Raw genomic sequence first — 10,874 nt, forward strand, 5'->3', positions numbered from 1 at the left:
AGGGCACTAAGGTGGCACTGTATGACTTTTTGCGCATTCATGCAAAACCATAAATGCCAGACTGGACAAAATGATCAACAATAACAAAACCTAAAAATGGCAAAAAATTAGTCAGTAAGATTTTTAAATCTAGCTATTTTGTATAGTTTAAAACCCATTAAAAAACAAAATTCTATTTATTTGGATTTAACATAACCAGATTTTTTTATTACCCTCACCTGTATATATCTGATATAACATCCTGTGAATGCTCATGGAGAGTTTTCGTCACACTTGGGCTGTTCCTTTCCTCCCTTCCACCCCGGTTAGTGGGTAAATAACTCACACCATCTTCGTGGTCAACCTTCTCCATACATTTTGATCCTTGCCATGGTTTGGGATGCGTTGCAGTGGGTTGGTGACTGGGTGTCTGAATGAAAGGTCGCGGTTTACTTAAAATAGTACTGTGGGGTAAGATGGGACGCCTTAGGTACATAATATCCAAATTTCTTAATCCCGATTGAAACAAGTAACCATGGTGTATAGGAGTCGTGAGGATACAGTTTTATAATTCTTTGTATGTTCTTTGTTTACTACCAAATGGGTTGAGAAAATAGAATAAAAAAGGTTCCATCTACTCCACCCTACTATACTAAATAGAAGCTTACAGCATCAGGAGATTGATGGTCATACGATGGATGTCGCGGTGTTGATGATCGCTCAGTCTTCATTACCGATCTTGCCTGAAATCAATTTGGACATTATTTACAAACTTACAAAATATGGTCAAATGAAACATATGTTTAGAGGATAATAGAACTTGTCTGACGCTGTGGCTGGCTAGACCACCCGCATTTTGCATTGTAAACAAAGGATACCGGCTTTAATGTGTCCTTGGGCCATATAAAAAGACTCCAAAAAACTTACATTTTTGTTAACTTAAAAATAAGCATGTGGTGGATGGTGGATAATGAATAAACAAGTTCAAGTGTGGATAAACGAGTTCATATATTTATATACACTAGTTTATTCCGGTTAAAATAGAAAACAAACTGCAGTATAATTATTTTTAAAAACATTGGACTAGTAATAAGTGAACACCGAACAAGCCAGCGATCAAACACATAAGTGTCATTTATCGAGCTTGTGCACTCTCCCTTAGCCCAACCAAGCACACAGTATTCTCTTAAGCCTCATACATACAAGGTGCAACTGAAACTAAACTTCTGAACCAACCACCAAGCATATTGTAGTAGGGTGGGGGAAGATGGGGCATCTTTAGCACTTAATAACCAAACATCCTGATCGTGTTTTAAACAACCAACAACTGTCTATGAAAGTGTGAATACGGTTTTATTATTCCTTAAATGTTCTTTGTTTATTACCGAATGAAACGAGAAAATAGAACTAAAAGGTGGCCCATCTTCCCCATCCTACTATAAATATATATATGGAAGTAGTAAATAGACTACCCACCTCATACATTGCCCTATGTGCAGCATCTGCTTCAGATTTCGGATTGACTTGAGAAGTTGTAGCAGTTATAGATGATGATGTACTTTCTTTAGTCTGGTAATAAAACAACATATTTATTACGTTAATAAAAAATATATAACAAGTTAACCAACATAATTATATCTTTAAAAAAATTGAAAGCATAAGCAAATGCAGGTTTGCAGCAATATGTAGGATATTGGTGCAATAGGTGGAAACTGATTGTAAATATTATAGAATACTAAACTTCCCAAGTTGGAAAAACTTAAAACTATAAAAGATGAGATTTAAACAAACATTTGGAATTTTTTTTATTAAAATTAAACAATGAATGTAAAGAAACTTGCTCAAGATCTGGGTTGTAGGCCAGAGTAAGCTAGATATGAAATCAAACATAAACAAACCATTTTTTCTGCAGATTCTCCAAACTTTTTGATGCTTTGATCGATGATTGCATTAATAAGGTACTCAGGGGTCATCGTGGCACGACCTTTGACCTTTAATTCTTTTGCCATTTTCTCCTGCTCTTGTAGTGCAAGCACATACGGATCCTAATGTAAAGGTGTCAAAATTAAACCATGCATTTTAAAACTAGTTCTAACAAAAAAGGTCAAAAAAGGTTAACTGGTCAAAGGCATCTGATTGCTCAAGAGTGACCTCTTGTGCAGAGTTAAAAGTTTTTAAAAAAAATTCTTTTTATTCGAAATCCAAAATATTAGATAAGAATGTTTTTAATGTAATTAAATTAAAAAAAAAATCTGTATTATGTCTGATCTACAAGCTTAACTTTCAAACAAACTTAACTTTCATATTATATTTGGGAGTGGGAAAATGTTTTAGCTTACATGACTAATTTATTTCAATTTTAGCAAGTCACTTATTGATATACAAATCAGTATTAGAATAAGAGTTTGGGAAATGCATTAGTTTCTAATTGGTAAGCTCTTGTTACCAGGTTAATATACTTTTCCAATAATTGGACTTTTTCTACTAATGTTAACCCTGCAAAGGCCTACAGACTAGTGGGATATTTGTTTGAAAAAAAAAATCTTTTTTTTTATCAGATGAGTTACTTTATTTAGTTTTGTCAGATAAGTTACTTTATATATAGTACAATGGGGGAAGATAGGACACTTAAGCACATATTGCCAAATATTTCCAAATCCAAAATAGATGACGGTTTTTGGGTAATACCACGCCCCTTTAATAAATTAACACCAAGTGCAAATGACCAAATTTCGAATATATTTTTAAAATATTATCTTTTTATTATATCAGTATCTTATAGTTGAATAAACCCTTAGGTATAAATTACTAAATTAAAAGCAAATCTTTCAAAGTTTGGCAATGAAAACATACAAAACTACAATGCGGGGGAAGATGGGACTCTAAATTGAAATATATTTACATTAGCAGTATTCTACAACTTGTAGTTAACCTACCGAGTCTAACAGGCTGTGTTAGTTTCTTTGCCATGTAAACTTTATATATATATAACGTTAAACCGATATTTTTTTGTTGTTTTTATCTCCAATTAAAGTCATATTGACCCCTGTCGATTTTCTTTATGCTTATATCTCAGTGTTTTTTTTTACAAAACTAAAACTAGTTTTATGAGACAAAATCAAACTGTACGAAATATTCAAGGTTGTTTTATGAAGCTATAAAACTAGTTTAATCGTTCGCACACGCAAACTAAAAAAATCATTGGCTTTACTATGATTTAGCGAGCATTAAAAAATAGCACCTTACTATTTCGCATTTTTTTACCTGTTCAAAGTATACTGTTTCTATTTTACATATTTTTTTAATATTTAAAAACAGTAATCAGCTTTGAGGGGCGTTTTAAAAAATTAAAAAATTAAAAAAGAGTCTCGTCTGACGAAGTGTCCCATCTTCCCCCACCCTACTATAGTTTTGTCAGATGAGTTACTTTATATAAAGTTGGTAAACTTACCGGACAACCACGGAGATCGGGGTGTTTTTCAACTTCAATACTTCGGGATTCACGAGGTTCAGATGACCTTCTATTCATCAATAAAATAGAATTAACAATACTTTACTTTTGGTGCTTTTATAAACTCGTGTTTTTTTTATTCAGTTTAAATTATTCTTTAAAATATACTTTAGTATTTTACCGAAATTTTTTTAGTGGAGGAAAAATGTTGTTTCAGTGGAGAGAAAATGTGTTATTTTGTATTATTATTGTAGCAAATAATAGTACTAGTAGATGAGCCTTTATTAAACTATTTATATATTGCTATTTGAAGATTGTACCTCTGAGTAAGATCATAGCCATGTAATTGTGATTCAGTTGTTGTTGGTGGTTTCTTTTGTGTATGACCGTAGGTAGGATTCCCTGTTCTTTGTAAGTTAGATGGGTGACTTTGAGATTGGAATTCTGAATCTGGCATTTGCTCCATTTTGATGGGTTTGGAAAGTGGGTGGTGGAATTGGTGGGGACTGGATGACCCACGTGGGGCCACAGGTTTTGACACTTGGTCGGAGGGTTCATAGCCCCGGGGAGGTATTTCTTTGGGTGTGGGGTAATGGGCTGGAGAAAGGTTTCGGGGTTCGTGTGGGTGACGTGAGTCCGAAGATATACTCCTGCTCTCTTCACCCCTGCTTTTAGGGGATTGTGGGTGGGGGTCGTAAAATGGGGGTAGGGGTGAAGGGATCTGATAACGTAGCTTCATCTGTGGTGGGTTACGGAGGGGTGAGGTCGGACTTTTGGTGGATGAAGCATGTGAGAGATTTGCGGGGGAAGATTGAGATGCGAGAGGATGGATCGGGTGTTGGGGAAGAAACTGAAGAGGATTTGGAGAACCTGGAAACATGAGATTTATATAAGTTCAACATAGGAGCAAATTTTGTTTTTCACATTCATTTTGTCTTGAAAAGTAAATGAATAATTTTGCTAAAAACTTTTCCGGGTAGAAACTTACCAACATGACGTGGTTGGGCAAGTGCGTTAAAATTTTGTCCGGAAACCAAAACAGGGTGGGTGGGTAACGGGACACTGGAGGGCACTGTGATGGATGAAAATGGCGACCGACGAGCTGAAATTAAAATGATTGATTTTTACTTAGATTGAAACAAGCAATTTTGTTGCTTGATTCTTTAGATTAGTCTGGTTGATAAATTTTTTGGTATTAACGAACATTTAAAGTGGATAATTTGAACACAAGCAATGCATTAACTTTTACCACTATGTGTGATTATATCGTGTAAATCTTGAATTTCTTATAAAGCATTAACTGCCAACCTTTCAGAAAAAAGAATGTTTTTCAACAAGGTGGATATGTGCTAACTTTGACTTTAATTTACTTTGAAATCCCATAATATATTTAAGCACTGTGGGAATGCAAAAGGCTGTTTGAAAAAAATACAAGCCAAACAAATAATTGTCCAAATTGCAAACAATATTAAAATAAGTTACACATACAGATAAGCAAGGTGAAACTGGACTATTATTACAACAAATAAAAAGCAATTTAGTTTACAGCCCACCAGCTTCATGTTGTTGCTGCATTAGTTGTGCTGTGTGGAAATCTTGGGCCAACACGTTGTGTCGTGAATTTTCAAAACTTTCGGTCAAACTTGGTGGAGTGAATGGTCTCAGTAGGGGGAAGGCAGCTTCAATATTAAAAATTTGCTTATTATTTTGGAAAGGAAATATTATAATAGATATTAGACTTTTCTAGTGACTTGTCGGAAGAGTATTTACCTAAAATAGTACCATGGGGGAAGATGGGACATCTTAAGCACATATTATCCAAATACCCTGATCGTGTTTTAAACAATTAACAATGGTCTATGGGAGTTGTAAGGATACGGTTTAATAATTTTTTGAATGTTCTTTGTTTACTACTAAATGGGCGATCAAATATAATGAAAAGGTATCCCGTCTTACCCCACCCTACTACATATTTATTTGGATCTGGATTCGATTTGGCCTTTTTCTAATTTATGATGACCACCTATCATAAATTAACCTAAAAAATATATTTGATAGTACAATGGTTACTTTGTGGTATGAATTAAAATTATGAGCACAGAAATTTTAATAAAAATAATACCCTGTATGTAGTAGTCTACAACTGTCTCATTAATTTAAGTAAAAGTGTAACAGTTTTAAAATAAAAGGAAGAAACTGTATTTTATTATTTAGTTAAAATGCTCCATACTGTACATTTTGAGATTCAATCAAGTTTTACAGTTTTTTTGTAATATATATTACTTTGGGGTAAGATGGGACATCTTTGGCATATAATATCCAAATACTTTGATCCTGTTTTAAAAATTAGTATTGGTTAAGAACCTGTTAATATACGATTTTATATTTTTTAAATGTTCTTGTTGTACTATTAAACAGAACAAAAAATCAGAATAAAAACGTGTCTCATTTTCCCCTACTATATTTCTTTTTTCACCAACCTGTGAGTGGGTTGAGTGGATTGTTACGAAAGTTACGAAGATATTCCTGCATTACTGAGTTTATTTCTTTCCTAGGTAATCCTGGTGCAAAGTTGTAAGATGGTAAGTGTGGGAGAGAAGCAGATAACAAACGAGGATCTGTGGACGATATTGTTTTTGGTATCGTTATACATCATAACACAAGATTGCATTTATAATCAGACACTAATCAACTAATGTGTTTGTAAGATGTGGTGCTATGAAAATTTTACAGACAAAAATCAAGTCCAACCAATTGTTGTATTGGTGAGAGATATATTTATATTTTTAAGAGGGATATTATATTTTTTTAGAGATATATTTAGCCTAAATGGCATCCTCAGACTCTACAAAAGAAGCATAAAATATTCAAAATAGTATTAAAAAATTAAGAAAACAAGGAACACAAACACCTGCAACTGCGAACAAATCGTTAAACTATATGAGCATCAGATCTGGGTTAGAATCAAGAATTTATTACAATCTAGTGTACCTGTATAATTTATATGAACATTGCTAGTATTTTAAATAAGAACATTTAATCATAGTTTTTTAAAAAAAAATTCTTACACTTTATAAAACACTAAAACAGGTAGCATACAGTATGGAGAAAAATAAGGCAATATGATTAGCCAACAAGCAAAACTAAAATAGGGAACTTGTAAAATGCTGTCACCTAGAATTTAAAGCTGTCAATTTAAAACAGCAACATAAAGCAAAACAAAAGAATAATTTTGATGACGAAGCACATATTATTGTAAAAAAGATTGTTCAAGAAGATGTGTAACTGTATTTTATAACTAAGACCACTATATGTCCCCAAAAATCATTAGAAGTCATATAGTTTAAGAAGTAGATGTTAATGTAACTGTAAGTGAATATACAGTGAACAAATAACAGTAATATAATGAGTTCTTACCTGGTGCTACCGTGTGTGGGAAATGATCAGTGAAGGCGTGTGTTACTGTGGGAAAGGATGGAGGCTTCTGTTGAATGGTTTGTGAACGGTGATGGGATGTCTGTATGAACGTGTAAGAAGACAGTCAGCATTAGAAAAGGTGACACAGCTTTTCAACAAAAACTTGGGTTGAAATAGGTAAAAATACAGCAACATTTATGGTGGCATACAACAGGAATCTTGTTATTGTAGTCAGTTATATGTATAAGTAAAGTCAAAACAATTACTGACGCTCACAGGCATAACATTAGGGCTACATGGGGTAAATCTGAACTTAAATCTAAAATTAGATATATCTCATGAACCCCTAACTTTATGCCTGTGGATGTCAAGAACTGTTTTGACAAGCTTTCCATTTAGCTTTATACAGTAATTAAAAGATGCCACATAAGGTCAAATTAAAAATATTGGCGTCTCAGACACAGCTTTTGAACAAAAACTTGGGTTGAAATAGATAAAAATACAGCTACTTCATAGTGGTCAAACATAGGGAATCAACTGTAGGGTAAAGTTAAATTAGATATACCCCATGCACCCCTAATTTTATGACTGTCGACGTCATTATTGTTTTTACAAGCTTTGAATTTACAGTTTTATACAGTAATTAAAAAATGTCACATAAAGTCAAATTAAAAGGAATTGTTTAGAACTTTATTAAATATAATGATTAAAGTGAAATAAGGAACCTAAAGATGTGAAAAAGGAAGTTTAACATTTACATTTTCACATAATAGAATGTGTGATACTGGATTTAGACAAACACAAATTACTTTCAGTATTACTAAGTAAGTTACCATATTTGGAGATACAGCCACCGTGTAAGATTTCCGATCCGGTGTTTCTCTTAATCCTGATGATGGTGGTTTTCTCATTTCTAACAATGGTTTAAATGTGTTTGGTTACAAAAAATGTTAATGGTTTTAATAAAACCATGTTTCGGGACCACTCTCTTTATTTTACTGAGTTTTTTTACTGCTTTTGGGAAAAATGAAAGATCTGTAAGTATATTAAATATAATATTATTATATTAATACCTTCTACAAATAGCCTTTAATAGGCAGATTCAATGGTTTGAATAGGTTGTGAGCATATGGTGTAGTGGGGAAATCAACATATATGTTTTATATGTAAAACATCAATTTTTTACAAAAACAAATAAAAGTACAGCTAAACTATATTATTTCGAAGTTAAAGCAGAATCCACTTACCATCTTTACTATATGCAGGTTGTACTGTATGTGGGGCAACATGGGGCGGCGTTTCGGATTTCTGCTGATAAATTTGTGAAACTTTTCTTTCAGCCACTTTCGGTTGGGGAGGGGTTACAACATTTCGTGGCGATACCGATGCATCGTCGCTTGGCTTGCGTTTGATCGGCGTGCCGTTCACTATGGAACCTATCCCCAAACCAAGTGGGTAGTTTGGGGCAACTCCTTCAAACATCGCGTAATGTTCTGGTCTAAGAACTCCTGGCTGGAAGACATTTTTGTCGCCTGGCATCACTTTGCTCGATGTGAGAGGTTTGGAAGAGATGGCTGATGGTGGAAACGGGAATCCACCATACACTGACGCTCCGAGGGATGTGGGGATGAACTCCCAAGGAGAAGGTGGGATTGTGCTCCTCTTTATAGGAGGGGACCCCACTTCGGAGGATGTTCGACGATTGATGTTGAGGGGAATGCTCTGAGATGGTTTGTTGAGATCTAAGGTTCGATTTGGCTCCTCCGGATACGGTTGGGATGTAGGAGCACGGAAGACTGGTTTTCCTTGAGTTATCGAACCAAGATGACTGGATGAGGGGCGATCAGGAGAGGATGGTTTATACGGAGACATAGAGATCCCTGTTGGTCGCTCATGCGGTATGTGCGGTCGATAAACCGTAGAAGCCACTGAAGCACGACTCGGGGAAGCCGAGGAAATGCTTGTGGTTGGTAGAGGTGGTTGGTGGGTGGGTTGGTGGGAGGTAACCATGCCCATTTGTTTGGCAACTTCTTGGTTGGATTTGATGTCACTTGGCTTTGTGGCAAGCAGCTAAAATGAAAATTTATAGTTTTGGAATTTGTAGTTTGTAGTATATTTTATTGGTAAAACAGCTTTCTAAACTAAAACTAATAATTTTAAATAAATATTTTTTTAATACAAAACTATATCTTTAAAATGTCCATATATATATATATATAGGGGTAAAAACCTGTATCACAGCAGTGCTGGCGGGGGGTATGTAGGGTTGGCTTGTTCTGAAATAAAATTATAACAAATTTAGTGTCCAAGCAAATGTTATTAGCAACCAGTTAACCCACTTGTTTTTTAAGAAACTGGTGCTGGGAAAATCAGACAAAAATCTTACTTGGAGTTAAATCTTAATGAAGAAACAGGTATTGGGTCCGGAATATCTGCCGAGCGATCTTTCATGGATTGGAGGTCCCTGTCAGTGTAGTGATAGAAACCAGGCATGGGTACTGTGGAAAAAGAGGGTAAATTTTGAACAGAGATTAATTTGTAAATTTTAAAAATGTATTTTTAAAAAGTATTAAAAAGTATTTTTGAACAGAGATTAATTTGTAAAGTATATGACAACAAACTAATATGTAAAAAAAATGTATAAAATTTTTTTTTATTAATATAAATATAAAAATATATATAATGATGAAACAAAATAGATTGTGTTTTGACTTTCTACTAAAACAGTAATACAAACATTTCAATACCTGTCATTGGTGATGGGACAACTGCTGGGGTAAAATCTTTGTCCAAAGAAGTTGCAGATGATGGTACAATGTGGTAGGGTTGCGCAACTGTGTGAACGAACTTAATGTAATACTATGAATAAATATTGGCTAAAAAATGAAAGATTTTAAAACCATAAAAATAAACTAAAACACTTTTTAAAAACATTTTGGGTTTTGAACAGTTTAGACTGAGTTATTCTTGGTAAAATTTAGTTTTAAGAAACCTGATTTGTTTATTTTTGTTTTTAATTTAGTTTAAAAAAACTTTATTATTTTTTCATTTAGTTTTTTTATTTTACTTTTAAAAAACTTAATTTTGATAAAATGTTGGTGAATACCTCCCGGATGAGTGACGGAGGATGGTTTTCTTTTCTCTTCAATCCCTGATGTAGATGAGAGGGGTCTCGATGCGGGACGTGGGGGGGTGCTTGATGATTGCTTGCCTAGAGAAATATTTGTTTCTGTTATAAAAATGTCCTTTTTCATTTTAATAAGCAAGTGTAATTATTTGGTGTATTTAAGAATGAAAAAGAAGGTACACACTGTGTTTGTGTATTAGATAAGATACAAAGTTTCAATGCTATATCACAATATTCATTTTTAGATAAGTATTGTAAACTGTCCAATTACAAAAATGTAACTGTATCCCAATTCATCATTTGGTTAAAGAGTCCGGCCCACGGTTCTCATGGTTGCGCAGTTTTTTGCATAAGAATAAAGTTTTATGTCTACTGATGCTAAATCAACAGCCAGTTTGTGAAAATTCGCTTTAATTTAAAAGTTATGAACGTTTAAAAAATCAAATTTCAAAGTTGTAAAAAACGTCACTCGCGGGCACTGTGACGTCACAATGCAATATTTCGTTTATGGGGAAAACCCGGCCTATCAGCGGTTTATCGTTTATTGGTGCAGTTTTGATAGATAAGCAAATCAAAACGTTTTTTAAGGTATTAACAGTACTTATGGCTTTAGCAACTTATTGGAAACTATTTCCTAGGGATCCGTGTATAACCACACAAAATAGCCTACCAAGCTTAGTGGAGAATTAGTTTTCGTGACTTTCTAGGGTTCAGATTTTAAATTCTTTTTGTTTTTTCCCTATATGGCATAGACTATATTTATATCTGTATTTAAAGATATCTTATAGGATATAGGAGTTTACCATAAGCCGAGTAATCATGCCCGATTGGTGCTGTGTTTAAAATAGCAAGACAAGAATGACTAACGTAATAATAAGTATATATATATAGGTGTGTGTG

At 33.8% G+C, this 10,874-nt stretch overlaps 1 protein-coding gene across 3 annotated transcripts in view; it reads right to left on the bottom strand.

Annotated features, from left to right (window-relative positions):
• The window catches only part of LOC100177691 (nuclear receptor corepressor 2), a 32,518-nt gene that overhangs the window by 4,111 nt on the left and 17,533 nt on the right, over positions 1–10,874 (bottom strand). For all 3 annotated transcript variants that reach the window (XM_026836413.1, XM_009861727.3, XM_026836414.1), the window contains 16 exons: positions 9,954–10,058; positions 9,595–9,681; positions 9,234–9,345; positions 9,078–9,123; positions 8,095–8,917; positions 7,681–7,760; positions 6,848–6,947; positions 5,911–6,048; positions 4,984–5,109; positions 4,419–4,532; positions 3,751–4,300; positions 3,431–3,500; positions 1,878–2,024; positions 1,456–1,548; positions 648–722; positions 219–409 (listed from right to left, as the gene is read on the bottom strand). In XM_026836413.1, the coding sequence (XP_026692214.1) occupies positions 219–409; positions 648–722; positions 1,456–1,548; positions 1,878–2,024; positions 3,431–3,500; positions 3,751–4,300; positions 4,419–4,532; positions 4,984–5,109; positions 5,911–6,048; positions 6,848–6,947; positions 7,681–7,760; positions 8,095–8,917; positions 9,078–9,123; positions 9,234–9,345; positions 9,595–9,681; positions 9,954–10,058 (2,857 nt within the window). The remainder of the gene's footprint in view (positions 1–218; positions 410–647; positions 723–1,455; positions 1,549–1,877; positions 2,025–3,430; positions 3,501–3,750; positions 4,301–4,418; positions 4,533–4,983; positions 5,110–5,910; positions 6,049–6,847; positions 6,948–7,680; positions 7,761–8,094; positions 8,918–9,077; positions 9,124–9,233; positions 9,346–9,594; positions 9,682–9,953; positions 10,059–10,874) is intronic.

This window comes from Ciona intestinalis, chromosome 10 (assembly GCF_000224145.3).
Source record: "Ciona intestinalis chromosome 10, KH, whole genome shotgun sequence".
NCBI classification, from domain to species: domain Eukaryota; kingdom Metazoa; phylum Chordata; class Ascidiacea; order Phlebobranchia; family Cionidae; genus Ciona; species Ciona intestinalis.